We start from the raw sequence: 27,657 nt of genomic DNA on the forward strand, positions 1-27,657 counted from the left end.
CAATAACGTCTCCATTGTGAGATTTGTTGTTACTGTGTTTGGCATATTGAATATGTCACAGGTAGCTTGCCAGGCTTTGCTGTACGGGCTAAATACTCTCAGTAGCTTGCTGGGCTCTCCGAGAGGGGTGGAGGAATCGAACCCGGCTCAGCCAGGCCAGTGGCTTGCAAGGCAAATGCCCTACCGCTGTGCTATAGGATAATTATTTCAATCAATGTGATTGAACTTGATGTTTTGCCCACAGCCCCTCACCCAAGCGGGGCTTGGTACTGCTGGTGGCTGAGCCCCATCCTGAAATGCACCAGGGGCTCATCAAATGGTACCTTGTTTGTAGAATCAAGATCTTCAACACTTGGGAAACTCTAAGGGGTTTTGGAACTTTGCGCTAAGGCCAGGGACAACTGCAAGTTCCACTGGGGGCTTTTCCCCTCTGGGTGATTGAGTCGGGTTTCCCTGCTGACCCTCACTCTGACCTTATTTCTGCAGTGCGGGGAGCACGCCTCTCTGCATATATCCCCATCAACTCTGTCACTTCCCCGCCAGCACTGTTGACAAGTGCCTAATCTTTTATCTGCTTCTGCCTTGATTTCTGCCAAAATACATCAAAATATCATGACACAAGTTCTGCCCATCTTCAAAGTCGTTGCTTTTGTTCGTTTTACTTCCCTCCGCCTCCCGCCTCTCCTGATTCTGACGCATATGTCAAAAACCATTTCCCTCAACGTAGAAATTTGAAAGCTCTAAGTTACACCTTATTTTCTCTGTCTTCCCTGCCTCCCCGAGCCCCATTTTGGCCCATATATGAAATAGCTCTTAAGTTCAGAGTTCTTGTTAACACAATGAAATGGTTCTTCTAAGAAAGGAGATCTCGAGGTCTAGGAGACCGAGGGGCAAAACGTTCTCTGCCTCTGTGGCAGGCACATTTCCTCCTACTCTCTCTCCTTTTGGGTGTTATGGTTTGCAATATAGGTACTAAGCGGCCATCATTTTTGGTTCATAGCCTACTTCCAGCACTCATCTCCTATCCTGAGTGGTCCCTTCTCCATTCCAGCTGCCTTCTCCCCCAGCAAGTGAGGCCAGCTTCCAAGCCATGGAGCGATCTTCCTGGCCCTTATCTTTACTATCCTTGGGTGGGTGGAGAATGGGCACTGGTGGAGGGATGAGTCACTGTATGACTGAAGCGTAGTCATGAAAGTTTGTAAGTCTGTAACTGTACCTCACAGTGATTCATTAAATAAACAAATAAACATAATGCAGGGACAATGGGAAAAATGTTTTTTGCATTTTGAGGACTCCATGTTCATGCAGGAGGTTTTAAGTTGTCCAGTTTGATAGGACAAATAGGACTTCCTGGAAGTAATTTTGCTTCAAAAGAGTTGAAACATTCTGGCAGCATCATGGCGTCTTGCACCCTGGGGTTTGCTGGCCAATGGACTGTGCTGCTGCTGCTGTCCCCATGACACTGCTGTATGGTTCTGTTAAGAGGGACTGATTTTTTATGTTCCCAGAACTGTAGAGTGTGACATAGAAAGTAATTGTTTTTGTTTTGTTTTGTTTTGGGGCCACACCCAATGACTTACTCCTGGTAGAGTTCAGGGGACCCCATGGAGTGCTAAGGATTGAACCCGGGTTTGCCACCAGTGAGGTAACCACTTCAACCCCTATACTATCTCTTCAGTTCCTAGCAAGAATTTCTTTTTTTAAAAAAAGCTGAAACCATTATTCATTGAGGCACTTTGTTCAATAGCTGGGATATGAACTCAACTCCGTTTTCCAATGACAGATGAATGGATAATGAAGGTGTGGTGATATACATCACAATGGAATAGTATGCAGCTGCCAGGAAGAATGAAATCATGCAATTCTCTGCAATTTGGATTGAACTGTAGAATAGCATATTTGGTGAAGTAAGTCAGAAGAAGAAAGACAAATCCTAGATATCAGTTGTACAGAGAATAACAGGACATGGGAAATCAAAGTGTCAAACGTGGACGGACCTTTAATGTAGAAATTAGAAGACAAGGAAGGAGAGACAGGGGAGGGGAGCAAGAAGAGGTGGCAGGAGGTATCAGGGGTAGGGGTCAGGGGCCAGGGGTCTCAAGCACATCAGGGTGTAGAGGGGTGACATTTCTGTCTTTATCTAAACCACAGAGCCAACAACACTGAATACATGAGACCCAAATTACCACAACCAAACTTTAAAATGTGTCTGTTAAGGATGCAGGCTGGGGCCGGGAGGGAACCTGGGGGACACTGCTGGAGGGAATGGATACTGGTGAAAGAGTGACCCTTGCTAGAACTCAGGGGACCATCTGTGGCACCGGGGTACAAATCCAAGGCAGCTGCAGGCAAGGCAAACACCCTGAGCTCTGTACTATTTTTCTGGTCCGACAGATCAAGTTCCTTTCCTTTGCTTTAATTGGGCACTTACTGCTAGGTGAGATAAAGACCATCCTCTGAATGAAGTAAATAGCTCTGAGAAGAAATCCCTTGCAACCCAGCAGGCAGTGATGTTTGGTTTGTGTTGAAAATAAGGACTCCAAAGCGAGGAGGATTCTATCTCTCCTGATCTGTGAGTCCCAGGAGCTGGTGAAGGTGTGGGGACTGAGCCTGTGGAGTTGACAGGATTACGGGACCCCTGAGGTCTTATCTTTAGAAAGGATGAGAACTCAAGTGTGAAGTACAGTACCTCTTCTCAGAACACAGGTACAGCCGGTAAGAAACTAGATATAAAAAAACCCTCTCAAGTAGCACAATTCAGTCAACAAGAAATTTTTAATACCTCCAGTCAACTGAAAGCCAAAGAGTGACTTCACAGCTACTGAGTCTTTTGGTTTGTTTTGTTTTGGTTTGGGGGCATAGCTGACAGTGGTTTGGGTGACCCTATGGGATGCCAGGGATTCAGCCTGGGGTGGCCGAGTGCCAGAAAATACCCTGCCTGCTGTACTATTGCTCAGGCCCCTGCGTTTTTGAGAGTCTTTGAGAGAATATAGTACTAGGTGACAATCTCAAATGCCTGACTACCCTTGTGACAGAGAGAAATGACTAGTAAGAGAGCGAGGAGTGGGAGGTAATGAACTTGGGTTTGGGTTTGAGTACCTGATACAGGACAAGTGCCATGTCTGATAGTATATTTTACCATAGTAATACTATAGTATTTTGTTTTCAATAAGGAATTTGTTCTTATATATATGTATATATATATAAATGGTCAATAAACCGATGACTTATATAGGTATATTCATATTTGATTACAATTATTTACATACATAATATATATTTTAGCATGCTGCTTGTCCCATAATATATATATATATATATATAGTATCATATTATATTATAATACCTGCCTAGGAAGAGGCTGGGCCCTAGGCCGAGCCCACCCAGCCTGGTTGGAAGGTCACATGGCCCACCACATGTTCCCCCCGCAGCCTGCGAGAGAGGTGGGGTTCACTGAGCACAGACCTTGGCAGACTCAAAGCAGTCCCCAGAGTCAATATTTAACCCAGTCTCCCCCAGGACATCTCCTATCTTGTGAGAGGGACAACATCCAGGCAGGAGGGCATGAGGAGAATGCGGGCGGCTGGAGGTGGGGCGCCTTCCTTTGTGAGGTCTGGAAAGTGACCCCAGCCCAGTGTCAGAAGCAGGGAGTTGCCTGGGTCTGCTCCTAAATTCTAAGTGGCAGCTGGACACAGGGGTGTCTGGGATTGCTGCCGGTTCCACACACGGGTGCCAGCAGGAAGAGAGAGAGGAGCTGAGTGTGTGTGTGTGTGTGTGTGTGTGTGCGTGTGCGTGTGCATGTGTGTGTGAGTGCATGCATGTGTGTGTGTGTGTGTGTGTGTGTGTGGTGTGTGTGGGGGGGCTGTTCATGGAAAGTTCCCCTTTGGGGTCCCAGCTGGGGGGTGACTGGACAGGAAGGGGCGTGGCAGTGGCTGCTTCTACCCCTGTGTCTGCAGCACCCCTGCTTTGCATGGGCAGTCCTGCCCCGCTGCTGGAGAGTTCCAAGTTCTCCACTGCTTTCTGAACCATCTGCTTGAGCTCTGGGGCATGGTCTTATCTGCGGCCCCTGAATCCCGAACCTGCGCAGCTCACCCCTTCCATGCAGGCCTGCTGCACTCAGGCTGAGCCCTAGAGGTCATCTGTCCCCCACCCGTATCTTCCTGCTGCTCCTTTCCTGGTGCAGCCTGAGGGTGTGGAGGAAAGACCCACTGCCTCCCAGCCCACCCCCTGCTCTGGCCCTGGCTCCTTCAAACCTGCTGCCCTCTCCTCCAAGGCTTTGGCAGGGGTGGCTGAGTGGCGGAGGGGGAGGAGCGGGAGCAGGGGGAGGAGGCAGTGAGGATCAGGGGCGGGTGGCAGGTGGTAGGAGGGTGAGACAGGCTCCAGGAGCCAGGTTGCGGGCGTGGGCAGAGGGAGGGGAAGGACAGAGACATGGCAGGTGGTGGGAGGCAGAGAAGGGGAGTGGAGAAGTGGGAGGCTCGAGAGCTTGAAAATGTTATTTGTTGACTTGTTTCTCCTCTCTTGGGGCTGGAGCAAAAGGTAAGTGGCGTTTGTGTGTGTGTGTGTGTAGGGGGGGGGGCGAGGGAGAGTCTCAGCTGGGACACGGTCGTGCACCAAACAGGTGGTGGTGACTGCACAGCCCTGGCGAGTGAGCACTCCTATCGAGGGAGCAGACGCACAGGGGCATGGAGCCAGAGAGGGGCATTCTGGGAGTTGGTGGGTGTGCGGGGCCGCCTGGCCCGGGTGGCAGGTGACTCGTGCAGGGCGCATCTGCTTTGGTGAGTTCCCTTCGGGACAAGGAGGGTGTGGCTGGGAGCCCAGATGGGAAGACGGGGACGTGCATGCTGGTGATGCCGGTGGCCCTGGAGGTGGGGGTTTGTGGGATGGGGTGGGGTCTCTGCACCCACAGAGAGTGGGAAACTCAAAGGATGTGAGGAAAGTCCTCTGGAGGCAGATCCTACAGCCCCACTGTCTGGGAAAGACAGAGGCTCTGAACAGCTTCCGGGAACCTGGGCTGGCCGCCTCCCTCCCCGCCCACCCACTTCCCACCTCTCCTGGCGCTGCCGCTCACAAGCACCGCTGTGGTATTCCCAGCTCTTGTCTGGGAAACTCACTCCATCCTTTGAGCTTTACTTGCATCATCGATAAAGCAGAAATATTGAGTTGTCTTGGGGGGGTAGGCAGAATGCCCTCTGGGAAGGTTCAGGCTGGCTCCACTGCCTTCCGGTATGTACACAGAGACACTCACAGACAAACACAGACACACAGACACACACAGACACACACAAAGACACACACACACACACACACACACACTGCCCACGAGCTGGTAGTGGAGAAAGGAGTCGGAATGGTTAGGGTGTGTCCGGGAACTCTCCCCCTGACTGCACGAGTGTGTAGCTGGGGTCTTCCTAGCCTTCCTCCCTCTGCTTAAGTCCAAGAGGCAACTCCTTCTGGGCTGAGTTTAGCAAGATCTGCGTCCACTGGGGTCACAACCTGGAGGAGTTAGAGGACTTCAGAGAGTGAGTTCACAGGTCCCTCTTTAAGACCCTGCAGGCCCCAAATTTTGCAGGGAAAGCCCCACAGGGGCAGTGTTGGCCTGTTGAGTTCTAGACACACCCCAGAGGTAGGTGATCTAGAGAGAGGCTGGGGGGTGGGGGGCGGGGCGTCATTGTTTTCAGAGTTCAAAGGTGGGTGGGGCCCCATCACAGTCTGATCTCAGGAGCAAATGAGAAAAGCGGTGATAAGTTATACAAATGTCAGGCCCGGTGCTGAAATTTACTCACTTGTCTTGCCATTTTGAACAGGGTTGTGCATTTCTCCCCGGGAAATCCTTTAAGCCACACTTGCTCACTGCAGAGGCAGTGAGGGAGGAAACTGCCCTTTCCTTGGAGCTGAACTTAGCCGGTTCCAGCAGAGCACAGGGCCAGTGAAGGGAAGTGGAGTTGGCCCTGCAGGACATGGGGAGGCAGGGCAGGGCCTAAGGACGTGCCCACAAGGACGTGGCTCTGGCCATTCACTGCTGGACCAGTCCAGTCCTTGTCAAGGCCCCTCCTCCTGCAGGCTGCTCTGGTGCCAACGGAACACACCTGCTGCCTTCAATAGAAAGTCGGCAGCCTGAATGCTAAGGATACTTTCCCGTGAGGACATGGGTACAGCTCATCAAGGAAAGGAGAGAAAGAAAAAAGATAAGGAAGGAAAGGAAAGAGAAGTGAAGCAAAGCAGAGAGAAAAGGAGAAGCAAAGAGAAGAAAAGCAAGAGAGAGGAGAGGAAGAAGGGGAGAGAAGAGGACGGGAGACGGGGAAAGAGAGAAGAGAGGAGGGGAGGGGAGGAGAAAAGAAAGGAAGAGGGGGAAGGAAGAGGCGAGATGGAGAGGGGATGGGAGAGGAGGGGAGAGGAGGATGCAGCCTAGAACAGTTCAAGATCTGGGTTCAATCCTAGCTACTGTGGGGTCCCCTGAGCTCCTGTTCTGTGGCCCAGACCACTCCCTCTCCTGCACGGTATCAGCATTCACTGTCATGGTGCTTTTCAGACTTGCTCTCCAGCTAGCCTGCCAAGATGTCGGCTCCTACTCACTTCCTTCCCCTCAACCTGAATCTACCCCAGGATGCTCTGGTGCCATCAACCGGAAATGCTGATCTGTCCAAACCCGGAAGTGCAGCTTTGTCACCAAGCGGCTCACAGTCCTGTATGAGCCTGTTGGCCTCGGCCCAGCCATCATCTCGCTCCTGACTCCTCACAACTGCCCGATTCATGCCTACCTACTCCCAGTGCTGCCGTGCCCCAGGCCAGGATCCTAAGCTGGCACCCACGTTCCTGCAGGCAGCCTGGTACTCCCTGCCCAGCACAGGGACCTGTGGGTTGCAGCCACTGTGTGGAGCATGAGGTGACAGGGTGCATTTCTCTGGGCCACCCCCAAACACTATCCCTGGTGTAGATAGGATCACCCTCCTCCCCCACTACCTGTCTTTATTTGGTCTTTCCAGCTTCTAACACAATGCCAGAGTTCTAACCGCTTCTCCACATGGAGAAAATAAATGATTTGAAAAGCCACTGCACATTATTAATGGAGTTAATGGAACATGTCGTGATTGTAATCGGGCCTCACTTCATTTCATCGGACACGGATAATGTCAAAGCTGGGCTCGATTGGAACCGTTGCTTGAACGGAGGGATCCCCGCTCCATCAAAGCAGGCACACTGGCCTCTGAGCTCCGGGCTCCGGGAGGGACCGGGCCTGTGCTTCCTGGCCACGTGGCCTCCTCGTGAGTCTACGGGGAACAGTGAGTGATGTCTCTTTCCGGGGCTGCACTATGGAGGTGGACCAGGCAGCAGGGGCGACTTGGGTTGCCTGTATGCTGAGAGCGGCAAAGCAGATGGCCACAGAGAGCAACAGGAAGTCACCTCCTCCTGATGGAGCGTGGTCCACGGCAGCCACACACACCTTAGGTGTCTACTGCTGATAGGCAAGCTGAGGGGGAGGGATGTAGAGCAGGACTTGCCTGCAGGACCCACCAGGATGGGGCTCTAGAAGGTTCCCTCTGACATGGGGAAGGTGCCCCTTCCCCCAGCCTGACTTCCCTGCCTGTGTTACTCTCTCTCTCTCTCTCTCTCTCTCTCTCTCTCTCTCTCTCTCTCACACACACACACACAAACACACACACACAAACACACACACACAGAGGACCCATTCTATGATGTCATCAATTTTCTCAATGGGCCCTGTGGCAGACAGTACATAGGACAGGTGCCAAGGTATGTGCACAGGGGGACAGCACAGCCGTTGGCCCGGATGTCAACTCCCTAGGGAAATTTACAGGACCCTTCCCATTCTGTGCAGACTTTGTGAAGCCAGCTGCCACAGCCATTTGCACACCTCCAATTTGTTCACTGACTTAGAGTCAAGGGCTCAGCACAGAGCCTTCCAGCCCCCATGGAGCTGCTAAGTGTGTTCTTTCTCCCATTGCTACCCACCATCTACAAGGACGGGAGTATTTGCTGGCACCAGGCTGCAGCTGACTTGAGTGAGTCTGGGGCTCTGAGAAATCCCGTCCACGGTGAGGCATTTGGGGTTTTCTGTTTGGGACAGTGTTTTGGTGGGCTAAGTAGGGAATGCGCATTTCCACAATGCACACAGCAAAGGACAGTGGTGAGAAATCAGTAGCTGTCGGGGACTGAAAGTCTAGAGCAGGCCAGTGGTCTAGAGTTCCTGTTGGACCCTCTGAAGTCCCCTGCAATCTCTCTCCTACCTGCTTGCCCTCCTGCTTCCTGCCAACTCATTTCTCCCTCTGATGTCTCTTTCCACTGGAGAGGGACCTTCTCGGAGTCGTTTGGTTTTGGGGACAGACGTGGCAATGCTTAGGGCCGTGTGCTGAGGGATCAGTTCTAGCAGTGACCATGGGACCCTCTGCAGTGCCGGAGACTCAAGCTGACCCCGTGCAAGGCAGGTTACTCACTTCACTATCTCCCTGGCCCTTTGAGTATTTCTTAAATGTCCTTTTCTTGTTTGTATTTTTATTCTCCTTCCATCTTTCCCCTCCACATCTGTTTATTTATTCTCTGCAGTCTCTATTTATTTTTTTACTTCCTTGCTTTGTCCCTTCTTCCCCCCCCCCCAACTTCAGCAGTGTGACACTCTGATGCATTATTTTGTATTTATCAAGTGGCTTTACATTAAACATACACAAACCTGTTTATGTTTTTGTTTCTCTTGCTTGGCCTTGTAAAGAAGGCTTACCATCCATTTGTACGTAGTGGCAAATGTACGGTGTGTGATAGGAAAAAGTACTCTCCCTTTCTGCTCTGGAAGATGGAAAAGACCTCCCAGGCCATGGTCTTGTTTGCACAGCCCTCCAAAACGTCTGGACCCCAATGGTGAGAGAAGGAAAAGCCAGTTCTAGTTAAACACAGTCATGTTTTCGTAACCAGATGGGTTTTGCTTGGCAGTTTAACAAGCAAAGTGCTTCCTGGCTCTGGAAATCTATCCAGAGCCGCATTTTGAGCATTTGTGGTTTTGTTTATGTCCCTTTTCTCCACTGGCTATGGATGTGATGCTACCATCAAATTTATTATGCAGTAATTTGTGTTAATCCTTTGCTTAGCCAACTGACAGACTCTCCTTACTTAATAATGAATTCATTTCCTTGTAGCTTTCCTCTGTAAAATAAAGGCAGAGTATTACAGAACATTATTCCTGGGTTTCATTTTGATGAAATACTTGTTAGTCTAGGATCGGGACTGGGCCTCCTCCACCCAGATCCCCCATCTTCCAGTAGCTAGGTGTTACACCCACCAACTGTGTAATCCCATCAATGGCCTAGACTCAGAGACTATAAAACCAAGCTCCCGGAAGCACGTGGCCACATTTGTGGGCACGACTTCCTATTGCCTAGTTCTCGATCTCAGAGAACCTAGCAGGCTACCCAGAATACCCTGCCCACAAGGCAGAATCTGGCAAGCTTCCCATGGCATATTAAGTATGCCAAAACCCAGTAACAATGATGGGTCTCATTCCCCTGACCCTGAAAGAGCCTCTGATGTGGCACTTGCTAAAATCTCAGGGATAGGACAAATGGAGAAGTTACTGGTGCCTGCTCAAGGAAATTGATGAACAATGGGATGACAGTGATACAGTGATACTTGTTAGTCTGGTTGGCCTGGTTAACATTTCCTAGTGCTTTTAAAAGTTACAGCCTGTCACCTACTTTACAAAGGTTCTTATCTCTGTCAGGACCAGTGAACTGCAAAGCTAGTTAGAGTCCAAGGCCTGTTTTCAAACTTTAAATTTGCTCATGCATTGACATGTCTATATAATCTTTGCTCATAAAAACAAAGAAAATGAGAAGGATGGATGTATCCTTTCATCCACCCCAAGGGCTTGGGATTCAGTTTTGGTAGTATTCTTTTAGACCAATGGGCCCATAGATCAAAGTCATTTGAATCATTGCAGAGGCAAGCATGGAACATCAAACCCATGCATCAGTAGAACTGGAAGCAGCTCTTACTTAATGCATCTGGATCCAACACAGAATGAAAAATGAAAATGCCCTTATCATCAATATCGACTAACATCTCTTAGAGTACTTTGCTAATGTTTTTATAAGAACTGGAATAGCAATTTCTAATGGAGACTTACCCTAAAACCTGTTAGCATCATCACAACTCACACACACCTTTAACTTATATTCTGCCATACTCTTAACACTGTTTTGGCCTTGCTATGTGAGGTTGCAAGTCATTCAGAGACCCTCCAGGTCTTCTTTCTTATGACTTTGGATTTAGAGATGAGTACTAAATCAGTGTGCTGTGGCTTGTGAATTCACCGATGTCATCTACTCTCCTGGCCTGTATTTTCTCAATACATGCCATCAGTTTGGAAATAATACTGGTAACAGTGTTAGCAAGTACTTGATACCAAGTATAGATCATTGTCACTGAAATAAAATATCATTCCAGACCCGAGAAGTGCATGCTACAGAGTTTTACAATGATTCCCCTTGCTGAAAACCAGTTTGGCTTTCTTTAAAACAAGTGACAAACTCTTTGAACACTTTTCAGATTGCAAGACTAGAGGTGGGAAGAAGGGTGGAGGAGAGAGGGTGGGGTCTGGTCCAGAAATGGAAACAGAAGAGGGGCGGTTATTCTAGTCCCTTAGACTCTTGGTTTACATGGTAAAATTAGACATGTGGAGGGGAGAAGAGGTTGAAATCCGGGAACAAAGAAACATGAAGAATCCCTTAATACTACCTTTTACTGAAGGATGAATTTCCGGGGGCAAGGGTGCATTGGCAATGTTACAGAAGAATACTTATGCTTTCAGGAATAGTAGAAGGAGACAGCAGGGTCCAGTTAAATGTGGGCAAGATAGATGGTAACTTTTAGAGGTCAAAATTAATAAGGTGTTCATGATTCTTAGATATAGAAATTCTGCCAGACTCCCCTGTCACTTTGGAGATGATGTCCATCACCAGGAAAATATTATTTTTCCCAAGGAGGGGGGGAGTCCTTTGCATTGTCTATTTCACACCCAATGCTGTTTCATAAGCTTTGATATTTAAACATCAACATAGGTAACTGCATTTCTCATTTTGCAGGAGGATTATAATTAATTCTCCTTTCGTCTTCAAAGTGACTTGTGTATTCTATTTATTTAGCTTATGTGCTTAGAACATTACACCACCTATATATTAAAAACCTAAAACATTTCAAGCTTCTTATACCTCAAACACTCCATCTTAAATAATTCTGCCTGAAATTCCTGAACTCCATTGAAAGGACGGACTGACTTTGAAAGCAGCATTCTTTTCTCTCCTTAGATCATTCACCCTATGGAGTATCACCTCACAAAATGTCAGCAGATTTTTATTAAATCTCCTAAAAGTCAGGTTGGCATAATTATGTATTACCATCAACAGTGCGGTATTGCAAATAAAAATCCATCTTCACTCTATAGCTTCATACTTTACATAACATTTTTAACACAAAGTTTGCTTTTCCTCCAACAAGATGACCTTTGTATAATACATAAAGAAGCATTCTCCCAATACAGCATGGTAAGTATTTCTTGATGTTCTCAAGAGCAGAAGAAAAAGGCACATCGGATCATCAAAGAGGTGAGATCTCTGCAAAGTTTTGTGGTCTCCATTCAAAACCCCGAATAAAAATTTCAAGTTACTCACTCATGGATTCTGTCAACTTGGCCATGGTTGTGTTTGCTCCTTTGTGCTTTTCCTGGAAGTGAGAAGGAAAAAAGAATTATGTCTACAAACCATCGTGGATATGGATAGACACAAGGGTTCTATTGGAATTGGACCTCTCTCCCTTCATTTCTCTGCTGTCAGATCTAGGCTATTGTTGATAAAATGAATTTTAAAAATCTTACATTATAGCTTGATGGTCATTCAATGACTGAAAAGAGATTTGGGGGACATTAGAAAACCTTCTGTGGCCCTTGGAATCAGTATGCTGCCCTAATCTTGAATATGTATAATTGGTGACGCACAGCCAAATTTCAAAAGCTCTTTGACTCTCTGACATCCATCTGCTACTTTTTTTTTCTTTCTATTTTCTCCTGTTGAAGCTTTCTCAGTATTTTTGGAGCTGATATATTTTTCCAGTCATTTGGTTTCCTCTTTCTCCACAATTTCAATAGATTTTGCACATTTTTCTTTGTCTTACTTTCTGGAGTGGTTGGAGCCTTTTGAAAGTCACCATTTTTGATGGGTTTGTAACCTTCAATCTATTTTGGGCTGAAAACATTTTGCTTCAACTAGGATATAGGTTAGAACCCATTGCGTTTGAAAGCCAAAATGATACATACATAAATGGAACCTGTCCTTATTAAAAAAAAAACACTTTGGAGCTATGATGAATAAGGGCCATTTCTACTAAAAAGTTTTCTTCAATTTCCTTGGGTTCCTACTAAGATTAGCAACCAAAAAAAAATCCATTATTACTTTGCCTTTTGGTGACCGTATTCTTTTCTTCTGATTATGGAAAAAAGCAGGCTTATTATATAAAATATCAAAAATATTAAAAAGTTATAAATCATAAAATGATAAAATAAAATTCTCCTATCACATCAGTCCCAGAGGGAATCACTATTATTTCTGGTAAACATTTTTTTTGCCATATGTATACCTGTGACTAAATATGTGTGTGTGTGTGTGTGTGTGTGTGTGTGTGTGTGTGTGTAGCTATAGCACAGCAGGTAGGGTGTTTGCCTTGCATGTGGCCAACATGGCTGACCACAGTTCGATTCTTCTGCCCTTCTCGGAGAGACCGGCAAGCTACCGAGAGTATCTTGCCTGCACGGCAAAGCCTGGCAAGCTACCCATGACTATTCGATATGCCAAACTCAGTAACAACAAGTCTCACAATGGAGACATTACTGGGCCTGCTCAGGCAAATTGATGAACAACGGGAGGACAGTGACAGTGATATGTATATGTGTGTGTGTGTGTGTATGCATATATATGGCCATATGATCCATTTTTGTAAACATAAATATAAACATAGAATGTTATAAGCTACTCTTTTCTTCAACACTATCCCATACATTTTTACAGGTAAATAAGGGTAGAATATGCCATCTTTTCTCAATGATTTCATTATATTAATCATTTACTCTGCTTATAATTGCCATTCTTCTATAAGATGTTATGTGGAATGTTCTATAACTCACATCTTCATATGCTTGTCTTGTTAGTTAATGAGAAAAAAATCTGAGGGATAAGTATAAAGGTAAAAGGTAAAGGTCCTCCCGTTGATCATCGATTTGCTCTAGCGGGCCCAGTAACGTCTCCATTGGAGACTTTGTTGTTACTGTGTCTGGCATATCGAATACTCTCGGTAGCTTGCCGGGCTCTCCGAGAGGGGTGGAGGAATCGAACTCGGGTCGGCCATATTGGCTGCGTGCAAGGCAAATGCCCTACCGCTGTGCTATCGTTCCAGCGGGAGGGATAAGTATAATGAGCTAAAAAGTATGGATTTTAAGAATTTTGAAATACTCTGCTCCCCACGAAGATGGGATATGACAATATTGAGAAGAGCCCACTTAATTTCTTGTCAATTTGCCAATAGTGTTAGCATTCTTTCCTCCTCAATCTTCACTAGTCATAATGGACATAATATATATAATAATTTTATAATATTATCTTTTCTCTGACCATTGATTTGTGGATGACCACAACATTTCTCATTCCTCATGTTCAGTCTGTAAATCAGGGACTCAGAGAAGATGGTATGCCCTGGCTCTTGGCTACCAGCATCTTGGTTCTTAGGAGCCAAAGTTGTATTTATTTTTCCACATGGTCATAGTACAATGCTGAGACAACCAGCATACTTATATCATACCTGAGCATGTGCCATGGCATAAGTACTGAACAATAGTTTACAGAATCATTATTCATCCTTCTCTTGCTGCTCCCAAACCAAAAAGGTTTACTTAGAGTGCCAGCAAACAACTTTGTCCATCACAAGTACACTTGAATTCTCACAAGTTCTTTACTTCAAGCAATGTACTCAGTGTACCAACTCCTGAACTAATAAATGCCTTTACAAATAGAAGGAGCTCAAGTACCATAATGTACCCTCCCACCTGTGGGGCTATCTATCCATGCTGCTTATCCTGATATGTGGATCATAATAAGATGCAGAGAAATAGCACTGGAAGACTGGGAGAGGCTTCTAGGGCCCAGAGTAGAGACCCATCGTCCAGCAGAGGACAGCTGCACAGGTTCACAGGACTGTGCCCTCTAGAAGCTGCTTCAAAGATCTTCCTTGTGATCCCTGACAGTTAAATGCATAGACAAAACACCACGGTGGAGAACTCAGTGAATTTCTTCATTGACCAGTAGGGATCTGGTTCTATCTCTGCTTGCTCCGCCACTGACTATACTTGACTGAATCTCTCTCCTTAGTCCTGCTCCATCACTTTTCCCTCTTAATTACTGCCTCATTAGTTCTCACTCTGGCACATTCTTCAGCTAGCTGCTCTTCCAGGGTCCCAGGAGGGAGAATTCCCAAACCACAAACTTCTAGAGTTGAGGACATAGACTCATACAAAGTCCTGTCAGTGTGGTCTTGTGGGCATTACAGTTTTATCTCTTTTGTGACCCAAGGACCCAGTCACCGTTTCATACCCTTGTCTTGCTGGTGGGTGGTCCTTGCAGTTATTTCTACTCAGATGTGCTGGATCTCCTAGTCCTGGAAAAATCAAACACTGCCTATATCAGCACTTTTCTCTTCCCTGGAGTTGAATGGAAACTTCTGACATTGACGGGGGAGGGACCCTTGCAAACCCTAAATTTAGCTTTCTCAGTTTGACTCATCTATATCATAACTTCTGGTGAAAATTATGGCATATGTTTCTGCATGAGTAGTTTAGTAATTCTATGGGGTGCCTTCAAATGCCTGATGTCCTTTCCTCACTAACAGAAAGTTGAGGTTTGCGATGACACAGCAATTATACCCAAGAATGCAATTTCCTGCCATTTTTTGATCCCAAGCAAATTATTCTCCTTATTTCCAAAGCCAAAAGTTTCTTCCAGAGTAAATTGGCTGGTTATTGAATTTACAAAGCTGGGAAGAAATTTGGAATAATAGGATATTAAATGCGAAGGAGATTGCCTTAGAGGTCTTCAAGTTCAACTCCAGAGAGATACAGAGGATGAGTGGACACCCACACCAGGAAAGGAATCAAAAGACCCTGTTCTCTTCCTCTGTCAACAACTTGCAATTGTCACAGACACCTTTTTTGGAGATGCTGAGGCCAGGTGTTCTTACAACAATCCTGATGCCCTGTTGAGTGCCTCCCACTTGGCTTCTTTGTGTGCTTTCTTCAGTCTCATCCATGGCAACATCTCTGGTTTCCAAAAACGGCGCATTTGAGCATCCAGCTTTGACCTTGCTACTGAACTCAAACTCTAACTTAGACAGCGTCACCTAGCCATCTGGCAGATACTCCAAACCAAATTGATCAAAGTGCCTCTCTAGTACCCCCCTTTCCTCTAGCTCTCTTAGTCCCTCACAGTTGGGCTTTTGTCTTCTTCTCTAACTTAAGTCTGTATCATCACTACCACATTCTGCCTAGGCAAGGAACCCTGAACACTCTACTTCCTCTCTTTTCCTCACCCTATTTCACATAGCCTAAGTCTGACTCCTAGTTGAGGTCCCTTAAAGATGTTATGGTCCCTTAAAAATGTTGCTTCCTTGCCTTCAATCTCAACTTACCTTTACAACCCAGGTTGAATCTATCTAAACATGCAGGTGTGACCCAGGAAACTTCTGCTTGAAGTTTTTCTGTAGCAAACGAGGATGAAAACTCTTGTCTTTTAGTCAAACCTGGTTGCCTGTACAGTTTTGCTATCTCCACTCATTTCTTATTTGTAGGCACTTCCTTGCCTCGGCAATCACTATTCCTCCTGCCTAGATACTCCAATCTTTTATATCTTCTGTGTGCTCCCATATTGATTCCTAAGAAATCCACTAGACAGCACCCTATCTTTGAAATTGTTCTGACTTTTCTTTATTATTTTCCCTGAGCTTTATTTATAAACGTATTCTTGCTCAAGTGAATGTATATGTCATGATAATACACGTTATTATGGGCTGGAGTGATAGCACAGAGGTAGGGCGTTTGCCTTGCGCGTAGCCAGCCCAGCAGAGCCGAGTTCAATTCTTCCGCCCCTCTCAGAGAGCCCGGCAAGCTACCGAGAGTATCTCACCCACATGGCAAAGCCTGGCAAGCTACTCATGACGTATTCAATATGCCAAACACAGTAACCATGAGTCTCAAAATGGAGACATTACTGGGCCCGCTCGAGCAAATTGATGAACAACGGGAGGACAGTGTGAGTGACAGACATATTATGGGAATGAGATGAGGATAAGAAATTCCAGGATCTTTGGAATTCCTTATCCTTAAGTCACACCTACCCATAGTCTTATCTGGAATTAGACAAGATATCTGTCATTAATATGCTAAGACGTCATTTTCTCCTTTTGTTTGTTTTTCCTGGGTCTCTGCATTGCAGAAGTGATCTGCTTTCTGAGGGATCCCAGTAGACGAGGATACTTGTGCTTGCACAGTTTTGGGAGATAGTGTAAGTTCTGGTAGTATTTTAAGGTGAAAAGATATAATTTTCACAATAACTTTTTTTGGACTTTTTTGGGGGGTTACACCCGGTGATGCTCAAGGTTTACTACTGGCTTTACACACAGAACTTACTCCTTGTGGGGCTGGAGCTATAGCACAGCGGGTAGGGCATTTGCCTTGCATGTGGCCAACCCAGGTTCAATTCCCAGCATCCCATATGGTACCCTGAGCACCACCAGGAGTAATTCCTGGGTGCAGAGCCAGGAGGAACCCCTGTACATTGCTGGGTGTAACCCAAAAGGCAAAAAAAATATATTCCTTGTGGTGTTCAGGGGACCGTACAGGATGTCAGGGATTGAACCTGGGTCAGCCTCATGCAAAGCAAAAGCCCAACTTGCCGTACTATCACTTCGGCCCCTCAATAACTTTTTTTTGGGAATTGTCTTTCCATTGGACATCAATGGTTTTATTTGAGATTAATCAACTGATTTTTTTCACTTGCATAAGACTTTTTTGGGGGGAGATAATACCTGGTGGGGCTCAGAGACAACATTCTACAAAGAAGTGATCATCCATGTCAAGAGAGGGGTTCAGCAGGGTGATACTATTTCACTGAAACTCTTCAGTGCCACCCTCAAGAACGTCACCAATAGGGGTCACTCTTGGTGCTAAGGGGAATATGCTGTCACTTATTCCTTATTAAATGAAAGCCAGAAACACAAGAATTTGTTTATCTGGAGAAAAGAGGTAAATGTGGTCTGTATATTGTATTTTATGTGCATGCCTTGTCTATATAGAGAGAAACATCTCTATAATATCTATTTTATGTTTGTATGTCCATGCCTGTCTTTCAATTTATCAGACGGCATGTGGAGGATGGGGATTTTGGAATGGAGCTTGGGTTTAGAAAAGTTTTGGATTTGGCCTTACTACTTAACTTCCTTTCTATTAACCTCTGTGGCCTCCAGCTTGGCCATCTATGAAGCAGGAATAGATAGTGTCCATCTGCCTCTTCTCATCAACAGGAGCGTTGTGAGAAAAGATGAGAAATTATCTTTTTTTTTTTTGGCTTTTTGGGTCACACCAGGCGATGCACAGGGGTTACTCCTGGCTCTGCACTTAGGAATTACTCCTGGCAGTGCCTAGGGGACCATATGGGATGCTGGGAATCCAACCCGGGTCGGCTGCATGCAAGGCAAATGCCCTACCCACTGTGCTATCACTCCAGCCCCGAGAAATTATGTCTTAATACACCCAAGTGTTATTATCTGTAAGATTGTTATTCCACTGGCCAATCTATATGGACCGAAGATTACAAGCTGTTTTTGCTATTCAAAGACAAAAACTGATCTGACATTTGTGCCAAAAATAACATAGCAGATGTCCTGGATGTTAATAAAATCCAAAACTGCCCTGTCCTAATATACTATTCACCTTGAGTGTCACTAACTGGCATCCCCCACATCCATCTCCCCTATTTCCAATTCTCTCAATGAATACAAAGTTCTAAAGCTGTAGGTGCCACCTGGAAGATATGGGCTCTCAACAGCAAGCTCAGCACTTACAATCATACCATCATGCATTCCACGAACTAATGGAAACATGGAAGGTTTGGGGAATTATGAAGACATGTTCACACAGCCACAGATGCTGCAAGAAATTCAAAGTGCCGTGTTAAAACCCTATCAGACTCCTTAGGAGGACTATTGGCTCCGAGGGATACTAGGTGTTTAATTTTCTTCTTGTCTGACTATATTCTCTCTACCTAACCTGGACATGTAAATAAAAACTCAGTGATTTTCTCAGTGTGTGTGTGTATGTGTGTGTGTTTGTGTGTGTGTGTGTGTGTGTGTGTGTGTGAGAGAGAGAGAGAGAGAGAGAGAGAGAGAGAGAGAGGTGGATTGGAAGTGGGAGAGCTGTAACACTTCTGTTACAGCTAAGGAGAATGTAGTTTTCCACTGGAACTTGGCAGGTATGCACTGAGAGAATGGCTTTAATGAAGGCAATTCTGAGTGCTGTTCTATCTCAAAGCTAACGCAAAGACACTTTGCGTATGTATGAGAGGGAAACAGAGAGTGATATAGGGAGCAGCAGATATTCATGGATGCAAAGCTTGCAGGGTGGGACTTGGGGTGCTCCCTCACACACAGAGGGGGCCGGTGTCCATGGAGCTGGGGAGGGCCACACGGTCAGGCTGCCTTGCTTTATGCCACCCGGAAGCAGGCTCTGAAGGATAAGGGGGAAACTCATCATAGTTGATATATTTCAAACCAGTCATATTTGCATCTTGGTTATTTTTATCCCTCTCAAATGTGTGCTTAGAGTCATCAGAAAGCTGTGATTTTTTTCAAGTTACAACCATTTAAGCAACATCTATGTAAAGTGGGAAATGGCTCTGTTATTTTATGAACTTATCCTGGAGTGGACCTCATGTCCCCTCCCTCACACTTCCCCCTCGCTCTTGGGTTATCTGCCCATGTCCTTATGGCTTCCCTCTGCATCTTCCTGGTCCCGGCTCCTGACACCAGGCCAGCAGAGGTCACCTGAGGACTGATTTAAAAGAAAATGCCACCTCCTTAGACAGAAGATCAAACATTATTCTTATCTTATGGAACAACATATACGCCCATAAATGGCTAATGAAAAATATAGGTCTGAGGTTTTCAATGACCGTAATGTAGCTTTGAGGCTGCTGACGAATGGACAGAAATGAGTCATCAGCAAGTAAGAATGATTTGGGATTAGTCATCCTTAACAATTTACAGTTTTCAGAGTGGACACTATGTTAAGTGTCCGTCTTTTTAATTCTCACAAAGTACCTTGATTAGGTTATTCCCACTTTACAGTTATTCCCACTCTACAACTAAAGTGCAGAAAGCTTAAGAAAGTTGTCTCGACAGATTTAAAGAAACTTTGGTACATCCACACAATGGAGTACTATGGAGCTGTTAGAAAAGATCAAGTCATGAAATTTACATACAAGTGGTACTACATGGAAAGTATCATATTAAGTGAAATGAGTCAGAGAGGGACAGACATAGAAAGATTGCATTCATCTGGGGAACATAAAGTAACAAAATAGGAGACTAACACCCAAGAATAGCCGAGAAAAGTACTAGGAGGTTCGCTCCATGGCTTGGAGGCCAGCTGCACACGCTGGGGGAAAGGCAGCTCAGATAGAGAAGGGAGCACCAAGTAAAGGGTGTTGGGAGGATCCTCCCAGGATGGGAGATGCATGCTGAAAGTCGACTATAGACCGAACATGATTGCCACTCAATGCCTCTTTTGCAAACCACAGCACCCAAAAGGAGAGAGAGAACAAAAGGGAATGCCCTGTCACAGAGGCAGGGTGGGATGGGGGGAATGTGGGGTGGGAGGGATACTGGGATCCATGGTGGTGGGAAATGGGCACTGGTGGAGGGATAGGTACTTGATCCTTGTATAATTGAAACTCAAGCACAAAATTTGTAAGTCTACAACTGTACCTCATGGTGTTTCACTAATAAAAATTAAAAAAAAAGAAAGAAAATAATTGTTGAAAGGAGACCAAAAAAAAAAAAAGGTTGTCTCAGACCATACGGATGTTGAGAAATATCACTGGGTGTCATATCAAATAAGACTTCCATTTCTACTGTGCTTTACCCTCACAATGCCTCACACAGCCCTAAGAACTAGTGACAAGTCTTGAAATGAAGGTCTCAGAGATGAAGATGATGATAAGAATTCTGGTTCTCTCTTAGACTCTTCTGATGCTTAGAAAGCTATTAATTTGTGCAAGGCAGACCCAGATATAAAAGAAGACGCAGGTCAGGACGGGCCTATGCCTGCCTTCAGGAAACTTCTAATTTAGTCAGGAAGGTAAGTTGGGAGGGTAAATAACTAATTCACAGGATTGAAGGAACTTGCTGAAAGAGTACAGGGGATGTGGACTAGAGGGAGAGAACAGAGGGAGACAAAGAGAAAATGCAGAGCAACAGAAAGGAGAGGATGGAGTTCTAACTCCCAGAGCAGTCTCACAGAGGAAGAGTTTAACATGTTAAGAAGGAAATGAAAGATAGGGGAAGGGACACAGAACATTCTAGTTCTGGCAGAGGTGAGGAAGCTTGGTGCCTTAGCACAGCAGCTAGAGAAGGTGGACAATACTTCCTGCATGAATACCCACTGGGCCACGTTTCCTGGAATATTGATGAGTGACTCATCCTGAGTTTCCTAGAGCTCCTGGAACTATCATAAAATATAGGACAAGTATCATCACTTTTCCTATGCTATCACAAAGTTTCCTTTAAAGAAAATAATGAGCTAGACTGGAGAGGGACATCAAGGATCTCTAGGCAAAGGGAGCACAGTTCATCTGGGCTGCTAACAGTGGTCCAGGCCGGCATTGCAGGACATACTCCCACATGGCTCTCCCCAGGAATCCCAGGACTCAACTGCAAAGGGCTGAATTTTGGAATCAGTTAAGAATCTCCTCTCATTTTTCACTCAATCTAGATCATCTCTCTCCATCAGCATCTCCCTGGAGGTCCTTGTCTCACTTTAGGAGCTATGTTCCAAGAATTTTAGGCCTTACAGTAACTGATGTTTCTCTTCCCTGTTTTCATCCAAGGCACATGTTTTGCTGAAACTCCTCTTTCTACTCGGAAAGGAATTAGGTGCCATATTATTTCCTATTTCCCGCCCCCCCCCCTTTGTTTTTCTGGCTTGCCCATGATTCCAGGATGTTTGAATCCTATGATAACCACTCAGCACTTCCCACTCTGACTCATTTGAATGCAAATCAAGTACCACCTTAAAGTCCACCTTCTACATTTCAGACCCATTTCATTTCAGACCCATTCCCAATCACTTCCCATTTCTAAAATATGTTTCAGCCCCTTCCTAAACACGTTGCCTTGTTCCTTCCCTCCTATGTTTCTTTCACATGAAACACTAACCTCTGGGCTGGAGTGATAGCACAGCGGGTAGGGCGTTTGCCTTGCATGCAGCTGACCCGGCTGACCTGGGTTCGATTTATCCGCCCCTCTCGTAGAGCCCGGCAAGCTACTGAGAGTATCTTGCCCACACGGCAAAGCTTGGTAAACTACACGTGATGAATTCAATATGCCAAACACAGTAACAACAAGTCTCAGAATGGAGATGTTACTGGGTCCACTCGAGCAAATTGATGAACAACCGGAGGACAGTACAGTACAGTGCAGAAACACTAACCTCTAGGTGCGTTCAAGAGCACATCTAAGATTTGACTTCTCATTTAACACTGACCCTGGTACCATTTTCCTAGTCACATTCTCTTTGAATCCCATAATCTATGATTCCTTTTGATGCAGTATTTGCCATCCTTGAGATACGATTTCCAAAGTAACAGAGCAAGTCAGACATGAAAACTTCATGAGCAATGGGAAAACATGATAGAATTAATCCATCTTTTTCTCCAAAGAAGAGAAAATAAAACCCTAAAACAAAAATAAGGAATGAATAGGGGGGGCGGGGAAAAAGTGTATCCTGGAGAAGTCATTAGTTTTCTGGGATGCTGACTAATCATTTGCTCAGTAGTGGTGAGGTGACATGATTTTGGATCAGCCTGGTGACATAGTCTTTGACAAATGAACACTATTTAGATTCAGCACGTGGATCATTGAAGTCCAATGGTAAGATTGATATAGTCAATATCATATCATATTGACTCTCAATATCATATTGTCATAATTCAAACCATATTGCCCAATGATGATATATTTTGCTCAGCATCTCCTACAGAGGTACTGTGGCAGGATTCCGGTTATTCAGAGAAAGCAACTGTTCAATGTTTAAGACTTTCCTGCCATTAATGTCTGCCCATAGCTTTCATCTGTAGGAATGAGCCAGCTTCCTTCCCTAGCACTGGGCAGAGTCAAAGCAATCTGTCATGTTTCTCCTTAAGAATTGGCTGAGTTGGGGGCTGGAGCGATAGTACAGCAGGTAGGGATTTGCCTTGCATGCAGTTGACCTGGGTTCTATCCTTGGCATCTATATGGTCCCCCCAGCACTGCCAGGAGTGATTCCTGAGTCCAGAGCAAGGAGGAACCCCTGAGCATTGCTGGGTATGACCCAAAAAGCCCCCCCCAAAAAAAGAACTGGCTGGGTTGGAGTAAAAAACACGGGGATCTTCATAAATTTATTCTATTCTTCATTCAAGGTTTGGACTTATAAAATGATGACTACACAATGTCTTTAGAAAAGTTATGATCATTAAAAAATTGATTGAGATAATAGTAAGACTTGAGACTAAGCTGCCTGATAGTGGCTTATTCATGTGGAGATCCCTCAATCAGATGGGGAACTTGGTGGAGCATAACAGTAGTTTCTTCCCGAGGGTCAATGTTGGGGGAAGTGGTGATCATGCTTATTCTCAAGACAGAAAACCATCCCTGCTGAGCTGGGCCAGAGGAAACCTGAAGAGTCAGCTGGGAATCTCAGCTACTGGAATCACTCAGAAAGTCAACCTGCTAATGTGATAAAGTATAGAAGGCCCAGAGGATGTGATTCTTCAGTCTCTCACTGAGTCAATAATTACAAAAACACTTATTTAAAAGAATATTTTAAAAGTGTTACTATGCAAGTTGAAATTTCATAACTAAATGTGACACAGATGGCTAGAGAATAAGGAGCATTTACTGATAGAAATCAAATCATTTCTTGTGCTTCTTGCCACATGTTTTCGGCTTGAACTTCTGTTAAGACAAGCAGGAAAGGGAGGGAAGGTGAATTCTGATTAGGTACTTCATAACTGAGTCTCAGATGAATCTTTGAGAAGAAAAGAAAACATCTCATCTCTCTTCTGGCTTTTTGTCCCTTCTTATTCCCTAGTTACTAGTTTCTGTTTCTGGGGAAACAAATAATCATTCTTTATTCTTCCCACTAGGATTAAGGACCTCGGTGGTAAATTTTCCAACTCTGTTTTCATGTTTACTTCCTATATCCCAGACTTGATGCCAGGGAAACTAGCAACTTTGAAATATCAATGGATTATGAGAGACAAGGGCTGGAGCGATAGCACAGCGGTAGGGCGTTTGCCTTACAAGCGGTCAACATGGCCGACCCAAGTTCGATTCCTCCGCCCCTCTCGGAGAGCCCGGCAAGCTACCGAGAGTATCTCGCCCGCACGGCAGAGCCTGGCAAGCTACCCGTGATGTATTCTATATGCCAAACACAGTAACAACAAGTCTCATGATGGAGATGTTACTGGGCCCGCTCGAGCAAATCGATGAACAACAAGAGGACCGTGACCGTGACCGTGATGAGAGACAAAAGTGTACCCAGAAAAAGTCTTTCCTCTCAAGTCAAGGAATTTCTCAATTGCCAACAAAAGCAAAAAGTTTTCTGATGATAACCACCATGCTCCAGCCATACACCACGGGAAAATCTGCCATCCCATCCAAAAGCAGAGGGTATAGCAGCACACTTCAAAGATCATGCCAGGGAGTTATCAGAGAAGACAGAGTGGGATTTCAGAGTATCATCCTTTTTGAAGGGTAATATGCCCTTCCTAAGACTATCTCGGACTTTTCTCCAGATTCAGCAATAATGAGGTAACCCTTTAACACACTGGGGAAGTGTTAGTGGTAGCACGAAGCAGAGTCAGGACTTTCATTCTCACTCAACCCAACAACGTCACTTTTGGAAGAGTAGAGGGAACCACATGGGGAAAATTTAAAAGGCTCCTCTGGGTTCTCTCTAGGCTGGCATTACTAGAGGACAGTGGAGAGTCCAAACTCTTGTTTCTACCTAGCAGATCGAAGACTCCTCCCCCACCTAATGTCAACATCATATGCCACTAAATAATTGCTGGTGGCACCACTTTCTGACTCCCAAAGAGGAGGCCTGGATATAATACAATGCTTAAATCATAAGTCTTTTACTACTATGTTTTAATAAAAAGAAATTCACTTATTACAATAAGAAATCACTTTCCACGTGAGCTCAAATGGAATGAGTCAAGACAAGAACTGGCCATGATATGCATTTTAGACTTAGCTGAGGACTTTAAGGCAGCCATCATAAGTAATGGCAAACAAAATTGAAACAAGTTTTTAAAAAAAGTTTCAGCAAGGAAAATAGTAAGCCTTAGCAAAAAAGAGGAAGTTATGAAACAGCCAAGTAGAAATTTTAGATCTCAAATTTATAATAACTAAATAAAAATCTCAGTGAGTGGGTGTAGAAGCAGAGAACTTGAAAACCAAATAACAGAAATTATTCAGTCTGAAAAGTAGAGAGATAATAGATTGAGGGAAAAAAATGAACAGAGGCTTAGACACATGGGGCTATAACAAAAAACCTAACTTAGGATTATTAGAGAAAGTAAGAGGGCATGAAAGCTTAATCAAAGGACTGAAATCTTCACCAATTTTGTGAAAGCATTTAATGAACAGATTAAAAACACTGAAAAAAAAAAAACCACTGAGTGAATCCAATACAGGAAAACCCCAAGGAAACCCTAACAAAGACTGATCGTAATAAAGCTTGTGAAAATTAGAGAAAAACTGGAAAGCATTCAGAGAAATGACACATCACTTATAGGGGGAAATAATGGTAACAACAGCATATTTATCATCAGAAAATATGAAGACCAGAGGAAGTAACAAAACATTATTTACTAAAAGAAAAACACATAACTCCACAAACCTTTGTCATCAAAAGTAGCTTTTACAAACTTACAAGAAATCAAGGCATACTTAGATGAAGAGCAAAAAAATTTGTCAATAGAAAACTCATTCCAAAGAAGGTGGATGGGAGTTAGAAAACTCAGAAGAAAGAGAAATGATAAGGAGAAAAGGGAAATGAAGAAAAACAGAAAATGATAAAGATTAAAAAAAAGTGTGTGGATTTAAAAAATATTCTTTAGGGGCCATATCAGGAAGTGCTTAGGGCTTTTCCTGGTTTTATGTTCAGAAATGATTTCTGGGGGAGTTCAGGGGAGAACATGTGGTTCTAAAGATTTGAACTGGAGATTTGGTAGAATGAAAGGCAAAGGCCTTAAGCCTTCTCCTTAAGCCTTCTACTGTCCTCTGGCCCAAAGGAGTTTATAAATGGCATAAGCAAAGGCATGAAAGCAAATGTATAGGTAAAGAGAATAGACTTTTTAAAAAAATTTTTATCTTCATAAGGTTGTTCATATTAATTGATTACATTCAATATTTCAACATCAATACCATCATCATTACACCTTCCCACCACAATTATTACAATTTTCCCCACCACATTGAATTCTGCCTGCCTGCCAGGGGCAGATGCTAGATAATTTATTTTCTATTGCTTATTATGAATAGCACGAGAGGTTGTGTGGCCATGTGCTTCTGGAATTCTAAAATTGTATGGATAGCACAGTGGTGCAGTCAGCCCGGCGGAGCCGGGTTCTATTCCTCTGCCCCTCTCGGAGAGCCCTGCAAGCTACTGAGAGTATCTCACCCATATGGCAAAGCCTGGCAAGCTACCCGTGACATATTCAAGATGCCAAACACAGTAACAAATCTCAAAATGGAGATAATACTGGGCCCGCTTGAGCAAATCGATGAACTACAGGAGGACAGTGACAGTGACAATGACAGTGGGGTCCAGAGACATCTCTGTAGGGAGCTAATCCATTTTGAGATTCATCTGTGAGTCTCTAGATCAAGGTGGTTGATGCGCTGAGATGGTGACCAGAGGCAGATTGTGGGTGTGACAGCCAGGACCCCAAATGGAAGGGACAGCCCATCTCCGCTGCCTCCATGCAGCCTGGGGTCTTAGTCTTAGTCCCTGAACACGCATACCTGGGTTTTGCTTCTGGGAGCACATGGGCACCAGTGGTTTCATCTGGAGTGGGAGGAGAGGGCACCCCCGCTCCATCAGAGGTGCCCTGGTGGAACTGGCTCAGTATGGGGGACAATAGACTTTTCTTAAGTGTTCCAAATTGCATGGTTAAAGTAAAAAGTACAACACAGTGAAATGCTCTTCTCAGTGTGTCTCGAGAATATATTTAACACACTGACATGATAAGTTATGGGGACCAAATAGTCATAAAGGGAGCAAACTTCTTGCTTTGCTGGAACTGATAAAATGTTTGCACTAATGTATCTGTCATATATATATATGATATAATATCTAGATCAAACAGTGTCTAAAGAAAAACAGAGATGAATTTAAAATGGTATAGATATATGAACATTTAATTTAAAAACATGGGAAAGTAGGCAAAATTCTGACTAAACAGTAATTACAAAATAAAACCAAAAGGAATGAACAGAAAACAGAACAAAACTGCATGCCTTAGCAGGCTAATAATTTCATCGAATGTTAATAGTGTAAATACAGAAACTAAAAGACAGAGTGTATAAAAACACCCCCTCCAACTATGTGCTACCCAAAAGAACTCACTTCCAACTATAATAACTGTCACCAGCAATCCAATTCTAAAAGAATGGTGAAAGCTATCTAAACAAAGAGAAAGTCATAAAAGATTTCTGAAACACCAAGAAGAAAAAAAGACATAAAAAAGAACAATTGTATAGATCATCTATTAAAAAAGCTGAATAAAAATATAAAGTGTAGCTCCATTATAGAGATAGGACCTCAGAACATGATAACCACCAGGACATGGAGAGAAACATTACTGATAGTAATGATTCCACCAACCAAGAAAACACAAAAAATCCTCAACATGTAAGCACCAAATACTCCAAAGACACAAAATAAATGAAGCAAAGCCTGGCATAACTGAGAAGTGAAATACAGATGTCAAGAAACACAGTTAAATACACCAACATGCCTCTTCCAACAAATGCTAGAAAAACTAGTAAGAAAATCACCAGGAATATAAATAACTTATCAATAGGATCTCCTCAACATGCAGGGAGACCATAGGCAATGAGAGCAGAATATGGTTCTTCTCAAGAGTCCTTAGAGCATGAACCAGGAGGACTCCCAGTTTGAACCATAAGACAAAGAACTGAAGTCACATAGACTGTGTTCTCTGACCACAATACAACACACACACACACACACACAACGCACACACACCCGCCATTTTCTCTTATCTTTGTATCCTT

At 44.5% G+C, this 27,657-nt stretch overlaps 1 protein-coding gene across 1 annotated transcript in view; it reads right to left on the bottom strand.

Moving 5' to 3' along the window:
• Positions 1 to 27,657, bottom strand: part of KCNJ6 (potassium inwardly rectifying channel subfamily J member 6) — a 207,780-nt gene that overhangs the window by 127,395 nt on the left and 52,728 nt on the right. The window contains exon 2 of the mRNA XM_056119541.1: positions 11,676 to 11,727. Within this exon, the coding sequence (XP_055975516.1) occupies positions 11,676 to 11,700 (25 nt within the window). The 5' untranslated portion in view covers positions 11,701 to 11,727. The remainder of the gene's footprint in view (positions 1 to 11,675; positions 11,728 to 27,657) is intronic.

The sequence above is a fragment of the Sorex fumeus genome, unplaced genomic scaffold, assembly GCF_029834395.1.
Source record: "Sorex fumeus unplaced genomic scaffold, SorFum_2.1 ptg000041l, whole genome shotgun sequence".
NCBI classification, from domain to species: domain Eukaryota; kingdom Metazoa; phylum Chordata; class Mammalia; order Eulipotyphla; family Soricidae; genus Sorex; species Sorex fumeus.